Below are 23,013 nucleotides of genomic sequence, written 5' to 3'. Positions count from 1 at the left end.
TGGGAACAAACAATGGTGTGTCTAAATAAAACCGCATAAATGAGCTAATTTTCTTAAAATAAATAGGTAGCCCCTTTTCCTTAATTTTATGAGGTTTATCAGTTCCTCAATTCAAGCCTTAAAATTGTGTATGTTTCCTTAAAAAAAATAGGAAAATGCATCTCTTGGTGTTATTAGTGAAATTTTCTCTATATTTTCAATAAAACCCTAACCACAATTTTCTTAATAAAATATACATAATATTTTTAATGATCACCTCAATTTTTTTAATGAAAATTACAAGACTCATGATTCATTTTTTACAGTGTACTATTTACTGTAGTGAACAACAAGTGACCGATTTTAGCCGCAGCTTCAGCGTCTATTTATAATATTGGGGGCTGGACGCTTTAGATTCTAGAGAGCATTTTATTGGACCAAAAATCTGATGAGAAGCTGAAGTGCAGAGTGATGTCATCAAAATCATTGATCCATATTGGCGGAAGTGAGAAACTAAGTTTTGCTTATATCTTCTAAATGTGAATTTTGTCTATGTTTTGGAGCACACTAGCTTATAGATAACAGTAAAGGTCAGTTTAAAGGTAAACAGACTTAGTAAAAATAAAATAAAATAAAGTAGACTTTGAGATGTAAGCACGTCCCAGCCGGGTTCATCACTTATTGGGGTCATCTGGAAACATTTCCGTTGTGGTCTGTGCTATTTGCAGCGTGTTTTGATTTCAAGGGGCGACATCCATTGTTGTACCAAACCCAATTTGGGAGACAAAACTTTTTCTTAAAATATAATAAAATATGTATTTTTGACAGACTAATTTAATTATACATGTCAAATAAAATGTGTATTTTCAATATGAATTGTATAAAGCGCTATATAAATAAAGGAGACTTGACTTTATTTGGGTTAAAAATGTTATATCGTTGCAGTTACATCGCAGGATACCTCTTTAATGGTGGAAATATATGCAGATTTTGTCACACATGAGTTGTCTCTAAATTAACTTCATTAAATATGTATTTGAAAACAAAAAATGTACATTTTAACAGCACACAAATTGTTTCCCCCCTAATACAAATGTACGTTTTATGATTTATTGGTAGCCAATTTAAAGCTCAATTTTCAACTGTTGCAAAGTGTCCAAAACAGTTGGGCACTTCATAAACTGACAAGTGACAACTAGGCCTACAGACATATTTCTGCTATGAGTTCTTTGACCACAAGAGTGCAGTGCTTTTATTTTGATAACGACACACAAAACCACTGTAAAAACATTGCGGGTAAGCGACTTCTCTCAATGATTTGTAGTGTTAAACGACGTTTAATGGATCTACAGTGACAGCTTTTGCTATGTGAGGTGATGGTCCTAGAATATCACTCTCATGGACGAAAATCCATAGAAATAGACTTATTCCACACATACAGAGACCAATTCCTGTGGCTGACATTTGTAAAGAGGTCCCGGGAGACAACATCTGAAAACAAATTGATTTAGGTTAATTTTCGTGTGCTGAATGCAGGCGTCTCTTACCTCAGAGTTGTACATTTTGATCTGTCTGCCAGTGTCAACATCCTTTGATGTCCTTCTGGGATTTCTTATGACAGTGCTGTGCTTCTGAGTGTGCGCCTCTTAAATTAAAAATGATTCTTTGTTTTGTCTGGTAATTGCCTCTCAAAATTCAGAGATTAGGTGCAGAAGAAAGGCAAATAGAGTCCCGCTGATTAAAGTGCTCTCAGAACATTCCTTACAAAGCGCAAATCCCCCACTGAACTCATTTTAGTAGCCTGCGCGGTGGAATGTTTTTTCAACTCGGAGATCTGTAAGATTGAATAATGGTAGAGAATAAGAAGGAGGCAGAAATCTATTCCTTAAAGTTGAGAAGACCAAAAAATGACCAAAAAATCAAAGAAGGGGCGTGGATGATCTGATGCAGCACAGCAGGCCAGAGGAGAAACCGACACACCTCAGTGAGTCTACTCTGATTTTATTCGACTCTCAATCACCTAAATAACACTTGGGACTGTTTGTCACACAATAAACTGATAGGGGGAAAAAAAGATGTACATTTTATCGACAGTGAGGTCAGCATGAAAGAAAAGAGTTTGCTACAAGAATAGCAAATGATTAGCCTATGACTTTCAGGCTTTGAAATATGCAACACACACACTGATATTTATAGGGGTGACCGGGTGTTGTAACATGGGGTCAATTGTAAATTTGACAAGTCAGAAAAGAGCTGTGGTGACAATTATTAAGATGATTTCAAACACTCAATGTTTTGTAGAGTTATGTCACCTGCATAATCTAAAGTAGCTATTTCTCTAGTTTAATTTGATGCTTTGCATTCATGCTAACTTCAAACCCACATGCTAAAACAGTTAGCTATGTTATGGCTGTTTGGGGTGGGGATCGTTTTAACAGTTCATTAAAAATGTTACAACCCTTTATGATGATTCCAGTTATCAATCACATCCGCTGTTAAGACAAAAATCACGTGAATTTTTTTTTGATGCACATTTTTGTGGTAGGCTAAATACGTTTCCTTCATAGTTTATGCGCAAGTCTTCTTATCGGATAAAAACATTATCGGCCTCATTGAGCACATTTTTTCACATTTTTAGAATTTATGCGCATCTTGCCATTTCCAGCATATGTGATATTACAAAATTCACATAAAATTAGGTTGGTGGCAACATAGCCAGTGACTGAATGAGACAGGAATACAGTACAGACACAAACACACACAGCAATTGTAAAGCAATTGTAAAACACGTAAAGCTGCGCCGCGTTATCACAACAATGAATTCGACATACAGTAACATCTATGATAACCAATTTAGTATTAAACCTTACTTTTCTTGCGGTTAATTCATTTTAATGAAATAAAAGTGATGAGGTTCAAGAGTCAGGAAGGAAGAAGACGGGTCGGCGTGACTGGGACTCGTACTTTATTAAAACAAAGCAAAACAAACAAAAGTCGTGCACAACGCGCATTCACCGTGGCAACCGCGACGGCACAAAACAGTTCAAAAATGAGAGCTCGGATCCACCGGTTTTCTTTCTCTGCGTCCAATTTTTTCTTCAGTCTCTCTCTCGTTCCAGCGCGCGGCTTATAAGCGGTCTCTCCACGTGGATCACAGCAATAAGACACAGGTGTTCGTCATTTGCACTTGACCTACTTGCGGGACACTCGTCTCTTCTCTCTCCCATTACAGACCGCGCTGAACCACGCCCCCCTCGCCACAAAAAGCATGTCATTATAAAAATAAAACTTAACCTCATCCATGAACATGATTTTTTGATTCCCGTCTGACTGATTTACATCCACGGTGGAGTTTAAAACGACAGTTCCCATCATTCCACGCTCCTTCACATCGTCATCAAGCTACGCCATTGTTGTTGTTTGGAATGTAGCGCCCTCTAGAGGCAAAAAATTCTTGCATATTGTAGCTTTAACTCACATAATCTGTGAATCAATTGAGTTTTATTTGTTGGAGACGAATATGGCTACCATGTATCAAAGTTTAAGAGATCTAGCACAAACAACCGCTGAGTTGCCGATGCTCAATCAAAAGGTGTTACTTTCATCCCCGGTCTCCCCCTACAGGTACTTCAAAATCAAATATAAATTTTTTAATTAATTAACAGCAAAAGGAACTTCATCTAAATATGAAACACTTTTCCCTGTCAAGTTATAACTTCAATAAAAAGTGAATTACAGAGGGCCTGTGGTCAATGTCAGGACTTCCGCAGCAAGACAATGGGCTTCTAGACTTCAGAGTAATTCGAGCTCAACGTCATGGTGACTGCCCTTGGGCCTCACTTTTGCATAAGCTTAAATTACAGTAATTCAGTCATGTACCAGTGCCCAGCATGTTGTCATCGCAAACCATAAAACGTAAAATAACACATTCATCACTAAAACACATCTCTGCTTCTCACGCAAACAGACTGTTCTGAGAGAAAGCTGAATTCAGTTTACAGCCTCAGGAGTGAATTGATCTAATTTAAATCTACACTAATGAGAACATTGCTGTGAGAGACGAGAGAGTTATTCTTGCTTTACGTTTTCATTTTAAATCTCCTTCCACAGAATTGCATAGTTAATATGGAATCTGTCAGTTCCTTTTAGAAATGCTTATCACTCGGATGTTCCTCTAGGATGCTCTGCCATTACTGTTCCACACTCTAATAATTTCACAGATAATTAGTAACGGTCTCTCATACTGTCCTCTGCTTGTGCACAAAGATAATTTTCAGGCTTTGTTGTGAAACTCTGTTTTCTTTAAATGAGGGGCATCGTGAGCGGCTTGCTTAAGCCAGCCACGGTAGCGAATCTTTCTATTTGTGGCACTGTCACTTGCTTTCACCCCTATATGAGCATGTTCCGCATACTAACATCTCAGAGTGGGAAAACAACAATGTTCTGAGCAATGTTGCTCTGTTTCTGTGGACGGAGTTTGTGACTCTGGAATACCTTCGGAATTGGTTGGTCTGCACAGTAATTGTATATGTAAATGGTTTTGTCGCAAGGCAATAGTGAAATCACTGGCTCAAAACGTTAGAAAGCAGGAATCAGCAGAAGTTGTAAAGTGAGTAAAAACCACAAACATGAACACACACGCACTGATATCAACATGTCAGACTCTGGCTTTCTCTAATTTATTTCATCTGTATTTAAAATCCAGGCCAGTGTGTTGCCTTAAACAAAAAGAGCATTAACAACCCAGGCCGCATTGCTAATGAGTGTCGCAGAATCAGCGTGGACTACAGCACACGGTGACGTATGTGCTCTATTGTTAGTGTAATGAACACCTGGACATCAGTGTAGTGCTAAATCAGACACAGAGATGTAGCAGCTACTCTTCAGTTCTGCAGTGAAGCGCAAGATGCTTCCCTTTTTTAAAATTCTTTGTAGTTACGAAAGCTGTGAAACATAATCAGCACAGTGATTTTAGCTCACACTTAAAGGCACAATATGTAACTTTTTTGCTTTAAAAATAGCAAAAATCACTATATCTATGTTATATATATTTTTTAGTTGTGTACTTACATTATCCCGACTGTTTCCAACAACTTTCAAACCAGGAGAAATTTGTAATTTAATTCGAAGACACGTCCCGTTTCTTTATTTCCGTTTTGTCGCCGTCAATGGCGTCATATCCGCGTTGTCCCTGGTTTCCGCTCGTACTGCCATAGCAACCAGAGCCCTCTGATAGAAACCAAGGCGACAGATGTGGACCACTGTGTAGTTCGGAATGTCTATTTGCACGCTGTTGTTGTTTCGTTCAAACATTATGGACCATGGCAAGCAGACTTTGGATAAAAAAGGAGAACTAAAATGAGAATCAATATCAGCGCGGTGTTTTCGAGATGCCTAGAGCTCCCATAGACAATAAACGAGAGCTCCATGTCCGAGACTTCGACCGCTCCTACATGTACTTTATTAAACAGGTGAGCACATTTACATAAAACTAATCAGTGTTATATAGTTCAACAATGATAAAATGTTAGAATATGATCGGTATGTTATTCTAATGTTGATCTAGCTTACTGCTAGTCTCATACAGACAAACTAACACATTCATTTCAACACATTCAAATGCAGTTTAGTGTGCTAGTGTAATGTTAGACCAAGTGAAACAGCGCTGCGTTACCTCACGTTTAATTTGTCTAATAAACTGACCTGTGAGTTGTAATTCTGCACTTGCGTGTAGTTCGGTAGAGTGAAATGTCCATATTCCTTTTGTATCCGCGGGACTCGCGTCGTGTGTGGAGCTGATAGCTGTCTCTTAGCAATCCCGAACTGCTTCATATCACAGTCATGATAAAAACATCTATGTATTCAGTCATCCATAAACATTATTAGATCGGTCGGCTTGACGTTGACGACAAGATCCATAATTCTTAGCAAATGTTGCGTCATCAAACTACGCCTTTGTTATTGTAAAGAGGCTAGCGACCCCTAGCGGCGAAACATTCCATACTGTACGTTTAAAGGGATGGTTCACCTCATAATAAATTTTTTACTCATCATTTACTCACCCTTATGCTACCCCCGATGTATATGACTTTCGTTCTTCAGATAAGCACGAATGAAGATTTTTAAGAAAATAATCCATCAAGGTGAATCCATAATGCAAGCGAATTCATGAAAGTCACATACATCGGAAATGGCATAAGGGTGAGCACATTTTTTTGGGGGGGCGAACTATCTCTAAGTTTAGCACCATGCACAACAGAAAGATGTTTGAACCCCAAAAATGTCTTCCGTAGTGCATCATTATTATGCCTCTACTACAGTATTTAAGCTGTAGGTTCTCTTTCTGATGAGTATACTGAAAATGCGGATTCAAAATGACCAGTAAAAGAAGTAGTTAGGAAGCCTGTTTGAAACCGGTCATTATTTTAGCAGTTTTGTTTGGTGTCACCAGTATCACAGCAATTGCACAGACCAGCCTTGTATGGATTTGGACAAACAAGGCCAATACTTTTCCATCATTAAAGACTAACTTACAACCACACAGAACACATTTGTTGGAAATTGCATCAGCCACATTCAAAATCAAAATCATAAGAACACCCTTCTCCCATTAAACTACACAGCAATGGAGACCGCAGGAGCATGTGCATAATTTATCATGCCAGAATTTCATTAAGTGCAATGATTAAAAATAAGAAGCTCTCCTTGAGGGACATTGATATAGCTCTTGATTACAAATTTCCATTAATTGCTGCTAAGGTATATTTCATTAAGATCATTCAGTGGAGGCAGTGGTCAGTATGCGGTCCATTCTGAAGGACCAATTAAAATCCATAAAAAGGTTATGAAACTTTCAGACATTTACGTCTTCAGTTTCACAGACAAGCAGCTGATATCACAGCAGGAGTGGAAGTTCTAAAGGTTCCTTCTTTGATGATTATTTTATTATATTTCATGTAGAGCCTAGTCCCCAATAATCTAAATCTATCAAATCCAACTCAGATATCCTGATATTAGATTTCCTAATTTATCTTTTCTTTTCTTTTTTCATGTGCAAAAAGTGATTTGTAATGTATGTAGTGTACTAAATAGTGTGAATATGTATACACTACTGTTAAAAAGTTCGGGGTTGGTAAGTATCTTATGCTCACCAAGGCTAGATGTATTGGATCAAAAATACAGTAAAAACAGTAATATTGTGAAATATTATTACAATGAAAAATAAGTATATATATATATATAAACTGCTTACTAGCTTCATTTAAAAAGAGCTTTCAAAACTGCAGTGGGATTAAAGCAGTTGCTTATATATATATATATATGTGCACATGAAAACTACTCAATTACTAATAAAATATATGAGCATGTAAGCTGTGAAGAGGAAAATATTAGTTAATAATGATCACATCTGTCAACACTAGCTGGCTTTAGCTTGTCTTTGAAGTGCTGCTCTGTGAAGTGCTCTCATTTATTGGGGTTGTCATCCAAATGGCATGCAAAATTGTGAAAAATGCGTTTTTAAGAGGACAAGATGTCCAAACCAAGAGCTCGCATTATCACTTCTCAGCTTATCTTAAGCATTTTACATCAGTTTGTGTAAGGACCACTAACTCTCGAGGACATCGGCTCTTTTTGTGGGCTGTGAACACTCTGTGAAAGACTGAGTCTTATCCTCACAGCATAATCAATGACAGTGAAGAGGCTGGGACAGATTGTTACATCTGCTGATGACTGAAGTTTTTATCTTTTGGATGACAGGTATCAACTATTGGCTTTTCATGGCACAAACTGAATCTGTTTACAGCACAGCAGGTTTTGAACCAGGTTCAGCATAATAGGCCAATTACAGTAAACATTATCTGTGCACATTTCATTTGCATGCAATCATGTTATCCTGTTGTAGAAATAATACAATCAATTGCTCATTTCTGGCAGTAAATTGGGTGTCACTTTTCATGCTTGAACCTTCTACTGCATGAGGCAGACTTTGTTTCTGCTCTTTAAATGTTATGTTTGTTTTTGATTTGTGATTTATCTTCACTCTTTTGGTGTCACTAAACCTTAAGGTTCCCAGTCATGTAAGGAAGGATAAAAGCACAAAATAACATGATAAGCCATGCTTGTTTTCTTTCTCATGGCACTTTTTCTGATAGAACTGAAATAATGTTTGCTTTTGTAAATCACCTGTTGAGTGTTTTTATGATTATTGCACTGATGACTCAGTAAACATCATTTGTCACAATAAGGTGTCTTGACAATTTAGATTTATCATTTTTATCCACATGGTTTTGCTCTCAGACAGTGTTTTCTAGCATATGGCTCTAGAATTACAATGCCTAGCCATCCAAACGCCAAATAAATTACGAAAGAAGGAGAAAAAAATGATGTAAATTAGTCTAATTATACATTCTCTCCTCCAGGACTTTTTACCACATTCACGCCACAAAAACCAAATCCTTGCAGAGACAGAATAAAAACATCTACATATATGATAAGTGCCTCTGAATCTCACTAAATACATAAACCAAAATGAGTCAGTTTAAGAGAAACTTTCTTTGACTAGTGATTGTGAAAACAGTTTTCTCTTTGAAAGGATCAGTGTTGAGAGATTAACTTTGACTAGCATGAAAATGTTGGATTTCAATCCATTCGAAGGAGTACAAACAATTTAAACACTTGGCAGGGATCCTTTTGCTTTGCCTCCGATTCCCTTGTGGTGCAGAACTAAGTAGTTTTGGATATTGGCAGGGAGGAAAATATTCTTAAGCTTCCCAAGCAATGGTTCAACACTGGTTTTAACCTTTCCATCCTAGCTTTTTACAGTCGCCCAGTTGCAGGTTTAGCAGAGCAGGCGATTTTTCCCTGCTCAGTATGAACTCAATCATGCGCCTGAGCTCTATTTGTAGCACTGGAACAGGAACAGATAGAATTAATCAAGGACAGAAATCATTGTATAATAACCAAAAGTGGCATTCAGTTTCCACAAAACATGCCTTGTCTTGGAAAAATCTGACAGCATACTATAAATCAAGATTGTGCCATACAATATGTGTATTCAGTGAGGTATTGAATTTGCATTGGATTATTTAATATATGTCAAAAAAGTGAACAAGGATCAAGCACCCTCTGAGGAAAGGTTATTCCTGTTTCAGAGCTGAAGTACTGTAATTGCTTCAGCAAGGTATTATGAGATAAGATTCCGTTGGAGGATGTGACCTTTGGTTCCATTAAACATTCAGTCAGTCACCTTGTGCTCAAATACCTCTAATTAGACCAAAGTGCTCTAAATATCATCACACTGGATATCCTAGCCCAAAATGTGCTCTCAATTTGTTGCTAACTTGTGCATTTGGAGGAATTACAAAAATCCCCTGAGTATATGAGTTACAGTCATGCGTATGCAGACATAAAATGATACTGAAATGTTATACAGCAGTTTAAGGGGTCAAGCGGGCTGGTTACCCTCTACTGGTAGATGCTGTAATTGCTTCTTTCTCCACTGGCGGCCATTCAATATGTCAATTTCTGATGAAGTACAAATTTTTGCAAGCAACATTTTATTTGCAAATATTTCTTTGTGTTTTAACAGATATTTCACCAGGGGCTGATTTCACATTTTGCGTACTTCTGGACGGCTACTGCAGATAAATGGATAGCTTTCTCTAGTTATTGTAGACCTACCTTAAATGGGTAGTGACATGAGATATCATATTTGCCTTGACCTTTGACATATAAGAGGTCGTTGTACCATTAAAACATCCTGCAAGTTTCATAGTTTCAAATATCCTCCTCATTATAAACAAAGCATTTATTAAATCAAGCTCTAAAACAGCTCATTTGGATATTGTGAGATTTGTGACGTCACACGGGCAATACATTTGCATATGACTTCCGCAAGAGCGAGGCATCAATGAATCATCGCACCATTTGCCTACGAGCGTCACGTCGCGTCGCATCAAGAAGCAAATTGAACTCATTTTAATCACTGATGCTGTCTACACTGGATACACATACTCCACGCAATTGAGTCTGTCGACAACAGGACACAGGGTTTAGAATGAGGGTTGAAAATAATTGTTTTTCTGCATGTGTGTGTGTGTGCAAACGTTATTTATATTATAAGTGAACCTCAAGCAACGGAAGTCCATGTCATGACCCCTTTAATCAATTACACTGTAAAAAGGTCAGGAAGAAATGGACATAAATAAGATACTTCAATGTGTCTTCATGTCATCATGCCACATCAACCATAATGTCAAGACACAGAACTGATCCCCAGACCTAAAAAAAAAGGGCATCACTTACGTCCTTCTTGAACACCAATATGTTAAACAAGATCTTAACTGCCTGGCCTTTCTCCGACACAGCTGAGTTGATGCTTTTCACAGCAGTTCATTTCACTATTCAATAATTACTGGGTTCATTGAACTATGAAAACAGCGTTTGATGAATACATCACGGCACACAGCGCCTTCATCTGCCTCCCAATTACACATGCTGGGACATTAAGTGTTGAACACGCCCCGCTTTCACAACGCTAAAGTTCATGGTGATCCCAAACTCTGCCCTCTCACTCCCATCTGCCAGTATCCCACTGATGTTCTAAAAGTGCAACACTCCTGCCAGACTTCACCGATGTGTGTGAAAGCAGGTTGAGTACCAGTATCATTGACTGGTCCCCCCACCCCCCTCCAAATATAAAAATAAATTCAAGGTTTATTTTATGAAAAGTCTTTATTCAGTACCTTTTATGTCCATTTTATGGATGCCTCCTAAAGCCCTTTGTCCATGCAATTAATAAAAGCTTGAATGTCTCTGTCTGAATTATACGGATCCCCATGGTGATGGGAAAAATATGAGATGAGAAAAATTACAGTATATTTCAATGCTTTTGTGTAGTGTTGGGGTTAACGCATTACAAGTAATGTAAGTTACGTTATCAGATTACATTTTCAAGTAAAGTAATGCATTACTTTTAAATTTACAACAAAATATCTGTTACTTTTTCAAATAAGTAAAGCAAGTTACTTTGTTTTCCCATTTACTGACTGACACCTCTCAGTCCCCATGTTGAGGGGAATCGGGAGTGATGCTCAGAGGCGTTGTGTGTGCTGTGTAAACATGATGGTTATAGCAGTTCTTTACTTATTTCACTTGCACAAAAACAGATTCAGTCTGAGTCATAACTCAGAATATTACACAAACAATAATTAAAAGTGAAATAATACAAATATACTTTATGTAATTAATCGAACTTTATTAGCCAATGTCTTTCCTGCTGACCTTCGATGAAACAATTCAACCATACCAATAAGCAAAAATGACTTTAGATAAACATTTTATTTTATTTTATTGCTGACAGGCATGAATTTGCATTTCCTTCAGCCTGAGGCTTATTCATTTCCGGTTTGATGGGAAAGGGCCTTTACGTTTGCCCAATTATTTTTTGTTATTAAAAAACAAACTAGCAAGCCCAGCCCAGGTGACAAAAAGTAGCGCAAAAGTAATGTAACGCATTACTTTCCATAAAAAGTAACTAACTCACTCAATTAGTAACTTTTTGGGGGAGTAACTTTCCCCAAGACTGCTTTTGCGTTCTTCGCCAAACTATTGCGCTCCAAATTTGGTATTTGCTCACAAAAGCACTTAAAGTCGGCATGAAATCAAAATGGACCCTATTTACTTTGTTAGCGCATATTACTAGTCTTGTGGTGAACAATTAATCCGTGCAAGTTAAAACACAGAAAAAATTTTTTTGGCTTCGTAATCTTTAATCAAAATCTGAAAATGCCCCTCCCCTCTGCCTTGGAGGACCTTCTCTGATGACGTAGGTTTGACGGCTTGGTTTGGGAAACGCTTAACCACTCCCCTCAAATCGTTAGTCTGTAATGAGCGAGAGATGGAGAGGAGGAGCGCTAGAGTAAAACCCTGCCCTCTGTTCAATATTCCTTTTCACTGGGAAATACGTCACAGCACTGGAGAAAAGTCGTTTGCAACTTCCGGTTCACGCGGACTTTAAACAGTTTTTCCATCACAAAAGTTTCTCAGAGAGAACACAAAAGCATTGAAATATCAATTGTTCTCCCATCTAATTTTTTAACTATCAACCATGTTACTTTATGGAGTACGTAGAATTGTGCAAAAGGAAGTGTTTTCCTCAAAAGAAATCGGAACTAATTTGATGCGGTATGTGTTGATCTCTGTCGAACCGGGGGGGTGTAGGGGTTATAAACTGACTCATATGGCACATTTGAAAATTAGTCATTTTTTTGCAGAGTGCAAATGGTAAATGTTGGAGAGCTTTTGGACTAAAGAGAATTTTTGTAGTACAGTGACTTCTTATTGGTCAAAATATGTAGGAAAATTTTATTTCCTCGTGAAATATATATTTTTTTTTCAGGAAAACAAGCAGTGTATGATTAATCTCATATTGTTGTTTTTCAAAAGCAACCTTGAAAGTTTTCTCCTATTCTGTCAAAAACGAAATATCTATGTCAGCAGTTCTCCTGCTGACACACAAACCATTAAACGCTCTGCGGGGCGCTGAGAAAGAGAAAATAATTTAATGTATGGGAAGTGTTATTCAATAGAGCAGTCTGTCTGATTTGTTATAAAAATGGATGACAACTCTTGTCAGTCACCCATACCCAACCGGTGGAGGGGAATAGTGAGTCAGTCAGTTGTGAATTTTTTAATGACATTCTAGGAGCAGGTTGAATTCTACATTGCGACAGAGATGGAGTTTTCAGACTTACTCAGATAAATTGTCAATGTCAGAACAGAAACATCACTTTGGGCCTGCTTTATCACACTCACCCCATTTGCATGCGTTAATGTTCCTCTATCAATAGGAAAAAATAAGACATTCAGGTAGATCTAGATAGTCTCAAACTAATGAGGAAATAATCAATATTATACATGCTTTGCATTTTCTTGATCAGCCCATCCCCATCTTTGTTTTTCAAGTGCTTTGCTGCCTTCATTCTTGCATATCAGTGAAAAGAAGGATAAGGCTTGTAAGTGTTTCCTCGGCACAGTTTTTATCTAACTCTTACTTATCGTTTAGCAGCAGCAGGCTCACAGCCTTGACAGCACAGCACAGCTTAACAGGCTTAAAAAGGCAGATGCACGGTCAGAGCCAGATCACCACGTTCTGGGTCAAAGACCTGGATGTGATGAGGGAGATCTGGGATGCCTGGCAGATGTTCTCTTATCAAAAACTCAGCCATGATCTCCCTCTGAAAGCCATCCTTAGCAAATGAATGCTGTTTAGTCTGGGATGAGAGAACATAATAAGGAATATGGATGGATTTGGTTAATGAATAACTTATTATTGATTGATCGTTTAAAGTTGCGGGGATATTTGAGAAAAGCATGTACTGTAGATCAGATCATCAAGGCAGTCTCAAAAAAAGAAACACCACTTGTGTATTTTTGCATTCCGCTGTGCTGCTTCTCCGTTGTCTTTCTAGGTAAACATGCGCTATAGACAGACGTCTTTGACAGTTGCACATTTAGCCCATGTTTTGTGCTTTTAAATGCAAAAGCATTTTCTGTGTGAATGGCTGTACCATATACTCATATTCTATTCATATCATGCAGACACGGTAAGTTCAAGTTAAAGGGCTGCTCTCACAAAATGTCATTTTGCCTTTAAAATGTGAGATGAAAGACAATGGAATAAAAGAAAAAAAGCACGGTCTAAAGATGCATTTTTTCAAAGTTGAACTTTTAACTTAAAGGTGCAGTAGGCGATTTTTGAGAAACTCTGATGATATTTGAAACCAACCCAAACAAACACCCCTCCCTTCATTGCTCCGCCCCCCAAAATGCACAAACACGAAATGCAAGAGTGAGCATACCACTCTTGCCAAAATTCCAGGCCTTCCTGCTTGGGTTTCTCCAGCACTGGAATGCTTTTCTAATATTAACGCAGGTCCTAAAGCTCTTGCCTAATCATAACCCTTCTTTTTCCAGTGATATTCCTCTAAGCGTTTCTCTTTTGTAATGTCTCTCAGTCTCAGCCATTTCTCTTTCTACAGTCTTTATTCAAATCTCCCTCTTGTTCCCTCTCTCTCCTCCACCATCCGAGTGTATTTACGCCCCCTACTGCTGACTGGCTACAAGAGTAATGTGGTGCTTGATCTGATCCACTTTCAACAACATTTTTCAGAAATCGCACTTTTCCCAATTTTAAGCACTGCATTTTTTTTTTGCGAACCAGCCATTGAATTTTGCACATCTCCAATCAACATTGTAGTGATTCGTTCTGAAGGAATCTGTGTTTTGGAATGAGTTGGTTGAGTGAATGATTTAAATGACTGACTCATAAAAGAATAAAAGACAGTCACTTGCTGCCATTTAGCCTATAGATATATCTCTATATAAAATCACTATGGTTATGTCACGGGGCAGTTTGTATAAACACGAAGATAATAAAGGCAATAAGGTGATATTTAATAAATCCAATGGGTAACCCAAACGAACAGAGCTACACACAACATATCCACAATAGACAATACCGGACACTGAACTGAAACAGAACGGAACATATATATATATATATATATATACAGGTGATAATAATAGTGATTGATAAGTGCACAGCTGAACATAATTCGTGGCCGTGACAACAAATGAGTGACAGTGACGAAACATAATGAGTCCAAACTAACGTGATTGTGACAGTGTGTGTGTGTGTGGCTACATTATTATAGATATTTGTGATATATATATATTTTAACTCAAAAGGTTTAGCCATGGGTATAGAATAATCTTAAACAAGTTGTATAATATAGTACTGTATATTTAATATGGCACCATTTAAAACACAATGAGCACAAGAGTGACGTTTTGAAGGCTACAAGTTGATGTTTCCATGATGCTAATTAATTAAAAAATTCTCAAGGTAAAAGTAATCTTCAATGCATTTTTTTTTTTATTCATTATAAACTTTTAATAGCTAACTCGATTCACATTAAAATATAATACAAATTGCCTCAGCTATCAGATAGTCCATCACCAGCTAAATCAGTGAATGTGAAAAGACAAAAAAAAAATAATAATAATTTTTGCCTACTTAATTCTGCTTCTAATCTCATCATTCTATCAGTAACCCATTTTATTCTGTTCTGTCAGCAGAATGAATAATTGACAGGAACAAGATTTATGTTACATCAGCCTATGCCTTCATCAAATCTCTTCTTATAACCTTTCTTTGCAAATCGGCAATAAGGATCTAAACTGCTCGCACTTAATGTAAATTAATAAACCCATGAACTGGATGCATGTAGTTAATATATATAGCATCATTCATTAATATTGTATCAGAAGTGTCCCAGATGCACTTACTGATGGAAATGGGTGACATAAGATGATAGAGTCTAACGCTAAGAACTGCGGTATGAGCATTCATCATGATGAATCGTTTCCTGCAATAATGTAGCAATCCTTCTGTTTAGCTAAATACTGAAGGTCACCACGGCCCTGTCGGACCTCAACCTTGAGTGGTGACCAGTTTCTTAATGAAGATGAGTAACACTGTTTGGAGACTCCGCTAAAACATTCATTTGTCACCTTGGAGTTATGGAACACATTTTTTAGACACTATATGTCATTTATCTTTATAACACTGTCAAGAGTCAATTATTCCAGGAAAACAGGCTAAATGTATTTACATTTTATGTATATTATCATCACAAAATATTTGAGACTGAAATCAGCCACATCAGCCAAAAAGAATTGAAAAGAACAGTATAGTAAACTAAAATGATGCCAATTAAAACAGGCTTGTTTAGCAATGTATTTAATGCTTCTGTTGACTGAAAGTGATAGATTCACAATATATTTATAAAGATAGCAAGCGTTGTCTTCAGTGAATGGGCCGCACTCATGCTCAGACAGCGATTGTGCATGGGAACGTAGCGATCATGACTCTCGGACTTTTACAAAAGGCTGAGAGTCACTTCAGCTGTTTCCCGTCTTGGTCCTTTGACCTGCTCTTCTACAAGACCTCTGCGGCGAACGCTCAGGACGATCTGAGGGTTACAATTGGAGAGTTTCCACTGGGATAATCCCTGCGGGCCTCCCATTCCTCAGCACGCTCGTTAGGCAGTTCACCTGAGGGTGAGCTTAATATCTCATTCAGAGACTGTGAGGAAGGTGAGCTGTCCATCGCAGCATCGGAGGGCGGGCTTATGCCTTCCGAGGTGGAGGACTCGGCTGGGCATCCACCATCCGGCGTGTTGGCCCAGTCTGAAGCTGACGTGGAGTTGGCAGCCGTGCTTGCCCGGTCAGCCACAAGCATTGGGCTGGAGTGAACTCCTCCACCATGCCCCGAGTGCTCGCAGTTGGACGATTGGTTCCTGGGGTCTGAGCGTGATGCACAGCCATGCTCTGCCCCAGTTCCTTTCTTCTGGGAAGTGAAGCTGTTATCGATTACGAAATCGTGGAAGGCACCGTTTTCTGCCCGGTCAAGATTTGCTGGCTCCTCTGATCTCACTACCCTCAACGGTGGGGCAGTTTGGGGGTACCCAGAGGTTCCACAGGTGAAGCGTGTGAAGCGTCAATAAGGTCGGCCCCCTGCGAAGCCTGCACTGGCCGCGCCTCAGCCTAGACTGGCAGCCAGACCCCAACTGTCCTCACGCAGGCCCTGGAGCTGGAGTGATGTCTTCCAAGAGGTGAGGAGGTCCCCCTGAAATAGGAAAACCTATTTACCCTGGGCGTTGGAAGGTTGTGAATTAGCTTAGCTGCACCTGCTTGTGGCACGCGAGGGCTTGCCTACATCTGCACCGCCAAGACTCGTGACACAGATCAGTAGTTTTGCCGTTTAGTATACGGACCCCTGAGGCGATGGCCAGACTTCATTGGCTTTTGGGGCTCCCAAGTATGACCCCTAGTGTCTAACTCATTCGACACAACGTATCATTACCTTCATCAGGGAACGGGGGTTACAACAGTAACCGAGGCGTTCCCTTTCTGTCGCTCATTTCGACGTTGTGTCGAATTAATTAGACACTAGGGGTCCCTATACTAAACGGGGTAGATGCAGGCAAGCCCTCACGTGCCACTAGCAGGTGCAGCTAGAATGAGACGAGATGTTTGTAGTCATAATATTATTTGAGATTAGGATATGTTTTTTTATTTATTAAATTAATTAATTAATTTGTTTTGTATTTTTTTTTGTTATTTTTATTATTGCTATCATTAATAATAATTCTTTATGGTAAAAAAGGGAGGAAAAAAATAAATGTTGAAAATGTATGGAGCTCTTTGTTGATGCTTTGGAAAAGTTTCAAAACAAATGAATAAAAATAAATAATTACATATTATGAAATATATGAATATGTAATTAGATTTATTTGAAGTGCTTTTTCTGGTGTAATATTAGGCACTGAACTGTTAAAGGGTGCTTAGAAGTTCCATTCATAGATAAACTAGACGGAGAGTTTGCTCAAAGACATGGGAAAAGCAATCATGCTTCTGTGCACCTTTTTCAAAGATGTCTTGGCCAAAAGCTCATTGCATCAACCTGCCAAACAGACAGCTCTCAAGGTCTGCATGTGCCATTGTCAAGTCTTTACAACCACCGAGTCAGAAAAACACTTTTTCTACCATCTGTTCTCTAAGAAAATTTTGAATCAACACAAGTCTGCATTTTAAAGGAGTCTTTTCATAGCGCTCGCTGCCATTACTAATTCTGCATAGAGTTTAAAATCACATTTCATAGCAGCTGCTATGAAAGTCGGCGTGATTTGTTTTGCATTCTATATAAGTCTGCTCATCAGCAGGAGTTAATAGAGGCCACACATTCTGAGTTGGGTTATAATGTGGCTCTCTCTCCCACAATTTGCTGGAACCCAAGGTCAGTTATTTAAATAGAGAAGTTTTTATTGTTATGATACAGCCCTTAAATTGAAGAAAATGTTCCTGATCAGACTGTACAGTAATCTCCTGAGCGATGAAAGCAAGTCGTTTGGGTAATGTAAGGCCGTCCCTCACATTCTTTAAAGGACATTAGTCTCTGAAAGTTTTGCGACTTTGTGTTAAGCATGGTGATTTATCATCATTGTGGAATGGCATTTTCAGATCTGAGTCCCCAAAACAATCCATTGGAAAGTTTTTAAACAAGCTGACCTTTAAAAATTACCCTTTAACATTTGTGATGGAGCTCTGCACATCCTGGTGGCTTCGAGTATATATATATATGAACATCAAACCTCCACAAAAAAATCAATCAATCATGATCCAATGTTATAACTGTATTATCTAATCACTTAGTGTACATGAACTGTCATCCAATTAGAGTTATTATGAGGATTTAAAGAGATTAAATGTTGTTTCATTATGTTGTTACAAACCTGTATTACTTACTTTCTTCTTTGGAACACAAAATAAAATATTTTGAAAAATGTCTGAGCTGCTCTATTGCATAAAATGAAAGTGGACAGGGACAAGGGACTAGCTTAAAACACACAGTAAAGTAGGGTAAATACCAGGAAAGAAAGGTAAGTAAGTGTTCAGAGTATTCTCCACATTTTTCAGTGAATTATTCTTTAATTCATACACACACTTCTGACACTATGCCCTTATGACAAACGTCCTTTCATTTACAACATGGATTTATGCATAGAGTTCCAAGTAAGTCAATCAAAAGAAGGGTTTCTTTCTACTCTGTTTACTTGAATAACTGACAGATTTTTGGTCTGAATCACCTTGTTGGAAGGAAAGTGCGTGCCGAGAGCAGAGACCAGAAGTCACTTTCACATTTGACTTTCAGAGCCAAATAAATGCAGAACTCCTACATTTTCCACCAGGCTTTGAGCACTGAACTTTTCAACTTGAGAGCTGTAAGCCACTTCTGAATAGTTTAAGATATAGGGATTTGGTATAAATATATAGGGCTTTGGTATACTGTAACCACAGTGCTGCTTGAACTGTGTTCAACTACAGTATGTTTTATTTTTGGATTGTGCTTAAAGGGATAGTTCACCCAAAAAGGCCATTCTGTCATCATTTGCTCATCTACATGCTATTTACTTTCTTCGGCAGAATCCAAAAGGAGATATGTTTGCGAACCACTGTATGTCAGGTCAACAGAAGAAAGGAAGTCAGGTTTGGAAAGACATAAGGGTGAGTAAATGATGACAGATTTTTCATTTCAAGGGTGTTACTTTCTGAGAAATATCAAAAAACTGAAGGGCAATTGTTGTCCCCAGTTTCTAAGGCAACAGGGTTTTTTTTTATTCACCCACATCTTATCATCCTTCTCTAAGGAGAGCAATAGCCCATCGTCTGGCTGACTAGTGAGGCTCTGGCAATGTAGTACACATATATGACATGCTATAAATCTGAAAACGTGATTATAAATCAATCTCCATTCATTAATGTACAGTGGGTACGGAAAGTATTCAGACCCCCTTAAATTTTTCACTCTTTGTTATATTGCAGCCATTTGCTAAAATCATTTAAGTTCATTTTTTTTCCTCATTATTGTACACACAGCACCCCATATTGACAGAAAAACACAGAATTGTTGACATTTTTGCACATTTATTAAAAAAGAAAAACTGAAATATCACATGGTCCTAAGTATTCAGACCCTTAACTCAGAATTTAGTAGAAGCACCATTTTGATCTAATACAGCCATGAGTCTTTTTGGGAAAGATGCAGCAAGTTTTTCACACCTGGATTTGGGTATCCTCTGCCATTCCTCCTTGCAGATCCTCTCCAGTTCTGTCAGGTTGGATGGTAAACGTTGGTGGACAACCATTTTCAGGTCTCTCCAGAGATGCTCAATTGGGTTTAAGTCAGGGCTCTGGCTGGGCCATTCAAGAACAGTCACGGAGTTGTTGTGAAGCCACTCCTTCGTTATTTTAGCTGTGTGCTTAGGGTCATTGTCTTGTTGGAAGGTGAACCTTCGGCCCAGTCTGATGTCCAGAGCACTCTGGAGAAGGTTTTCGTCCAGGATATCCCTGTACTTGGCCGCATTCATCTTTCCCTCGATTGCAACCAGTCGTCCTGTCCCTGCAGCTGAAAAACACCCCCACAGCATGATGCTGCCACCACCATGCTTCACTGTTGAGACTGTATTGGACAGGTGATGAGCAGTGCCTGGTTTTCTCCACACATACCGCTTAGAATTAAGGCCAAAAAGTTCTATCTTGGTCTCATCAGACCAGAGAATCTTATTTATCACCATCTTGGAGTCCTTCAGGTGTGCTTTCATGTGTCTTGCACTGAGGAGAGGCTTCCGTCGGGCCACTCTGCCATAAAGTCCCGACTGGTGGATGGCTGCAGTGATGGTTGACTTACTACAACTTTCTCCCATCTCCCGACTGCATCTCTGGAGCTCAGCCACACTGATCTTTGGGCTCTTCTCCCCCGATAGCTCAGTTTGGCCGGACGGCCAGCTCTAGGAAGGCTTCTGGTCGTCCCAAACGTCTTCCATTTAAGGATTATGGAGGCCACTGTGCTCTTAGGAACCTTAAGTGCAGCAGAATTTTTTTTGTAACCTTGGCCAGATCTGTGCCTTGCCACAATTCTGTCTCTGAGCTCTTCAGGCAGTTCCTTTGACCTCATGATTCTCATTTGCTCTGACATGCACTGTGAGCTGTAAGGTCTTATATAGACAGGTGTGTGGCTTTCCTAATCAAGTCCAATCAGTATAATCAAACACAGCTGGACTCAAATGAAGGTGTAGAACCATCTCAAGGATGATCAGAAGAAATGGACAGCACCTGAGTTAAATATATATGAGTGTCACAGCAAAGGGTCTGAATACTTAGGACCATGTGATATTTCAGTTTTTCTTTTTTAATAAATGTGCAAAAATGTCAACAATTCTGTGTTTTTCTGTCAATGTGGGGTGCTGTGTGTACAATAATGAGAAAAAAAAAAGAACTTAAATGATTTTAGCAAATGGCTGCAATATAACAAAGAGTGAAAAATTGAAGGGGGTCTGAATACTTTCCGTACCCACTGTATATATTTGAAGCTCCTATATGCTGTTAAAGCTGTATCAGTCTTGCACACAGTATTTGCACTTATAACCTCGACACAGTTTCATTCCATTGGCTTATAGTCTCACAGCCAAAGCACACATGGCACCAAATTCATTTTTCTGTGAACTCCACTCACACCATGTCTAAAGTCTGTGCACTCTGATCCAATCCTCAAAGCAGCTTTCTGTTGCTGTAGGGCAGGTGTGGGCTTGTGTTTTGTGTCCACTCTTGAAGACCATTTGAGGGCATTGAATTCAATCCTTACCCTAAGAAAAGGAGCACAAATAATCTTCTGTGGGTACCAGTGATGCTTGCTCATATCTGGCTGAACCATGTAATAGTTTTAGAAAATGTGTCACAACTGTTTGTAATCAGGAGATTGAGCAATAACAGATAACAGCAATTTAAAGTCGGCATGATTGTTGAATTGTGGTCGTTTGATAATTGCTGCGATTTCATGATTGACAGGTTGCTGGAGGGAAGGCTTTACTCCCCAGTCCTTGCGTCGATGCACGTCATCAAAGAAGTTATGTTGTTGAAAGGGGAAGTTAATGTTTTTGATTTAATACTACTAGGGCACATGAATAAAAAAAAAAATAATGTATTATGAACACTGCAATATTCCATAAAAAATAAGAATTTACTATTTTGATTACGTGGTGACTTTTAAAGTCCCCCTGTAGTCAATAATTGTATCCCATAAAACTCATTTCATTTCATTTCATTATTTATTTATAAAGCACATTTAAAAACAACCCATGGATGACCAGAGTGCTGAACAGGACAATATAATCAAAAACAAAAGTTGCAGTCGATACAATTACAGACAAGAAATTAAATAATACATTAAATATATTACGATTCAAAATTGAATAATACGTTAAAGATCCACATTAAGAAAATGTGTTTTAAGCTTTGATTTAAAAGTGGCAAGTGATGACACTGTTCTGATCGATAGTGGTAGGCTATTCCACAGAGAGCAATCCAAGGTTGCTAGACCTAAGTGACCTGGAAGGATTGTGATAATGTATTAAATCAGATAAGTACCTTGGTGCTAGGCCATGTAACGATTTAAAAACTAAAACGAAAATTTTGAACTCAATTCTCTGTTTGACCGGTATCCAGTGTAGAGAAGTTAAAATAGGAGTGATGTGATCGAATTTTCGACTACCAGTCAACAGCCTGGCAGCAGCATTTTGAACTGATTGAAGACGCCCAATAGATGATTGGTTAGCTCCAAAATAAAGTGAATTGCAATAGTCAAGTCGTGAGTTGATGAACGCATGAATGACTATTTCGAAGTTCTTTGGAGAGAGAAAAGATTTGACTTTTGCAAGACGTCGTAAGTGAAAGAAACATGATTTTACGACGGAATTAATTTGTTTATCAAACTTGAGGCCTGAATCGAACAGAACACCTACATTTTTTGCAGATGAGGTAACATGAGAATTTAACTCGCCAAGGTCCGGAATAAAGTCCCCAGGCACTGCTCATCACCTGTCCAATACAGTCTCAACAGTGAAGCATGGTGGTGGCAGTCATAAAAAATCACTTGGTCCGAACAGTATTACTTCAATTTTATTCTCATTTAAAGCTAAAAAATTGTGTGGAAGCCATAGTTTCACTTCCTGAAAACATGCAAGCAGGACTTCTAAAGAGCTTGAATTGTTTCGTTTAATGGGAAGTACAGTTGGGTGTCGTCAGCGTATAAATGAAATGATACTCCGTATTTGGAAAAAATGGAACCCAGTGGCAGCAAATATAAAGAAAATAGTATCGGACCTAGAATAGATCCCTGTGGTACACCACAGGAAAGATGTTCTGCTGAGGAAGTACTGTATGATTTCCAATGCATACAGAAAAGTTTCTCTTGGTTAAAAAAGACTGGGTAACACTTGAAGGAGTGCACATAATACTGACATGACACCTTCATAATCATGACAGTAAAGCTAAGTAGTTTCTTAAGTTCGATAATTAATCTGCTATGTCATGTTTATGACACATTTATGACAGGTTATGATGTATTGGTGT

The 23,013-nt window shown here is 38.5% G+C and overlaps 1 protein-coding gene across 1 annotated transcript in view; it reads left to right on the top strand.

Moving 5' to 3' along the window:
• The first annotated feature begins 1,810 nt into the window (after positions 1-1,810).
• The window catches only part of drd2a (dopamine receptor D2a), a 42,753-nt gene continuing 21,550 nt past the window's right edge, over positions 1,811-23,013 (top strand). Inside the window, exon 1 of the mRNA XM_084418685.1 lies at positions 1,811-1,963. Within this exon, the coding sequence (XP_084274811.1) occupies positions 1,924-1,963 (40 nt within the window). The 5' untranslated portion in view covers positions 1,811-1,923. The remainder of the gene's footprint in view (positions 1,964-23,013) is intronic.

The sequence above is a fragment of the Rutilus rutilus genome, assembly GCF_951802725.1.
Source record: "Rutilus rutilus genome assembly, chromosome: 9".
In the NCBI taxonomy this organism is placed as follows: Eukaryota; Metazoa; Chordata; class Actinopteri; order Cypriniformes; family Leuciscidae; genus Rutilus; species Rutilus rutilus.
Note: the sequence above shows the minus strand (reverse complement) of the source record. Positions and strands in the feature narration are given on the sequence as shown.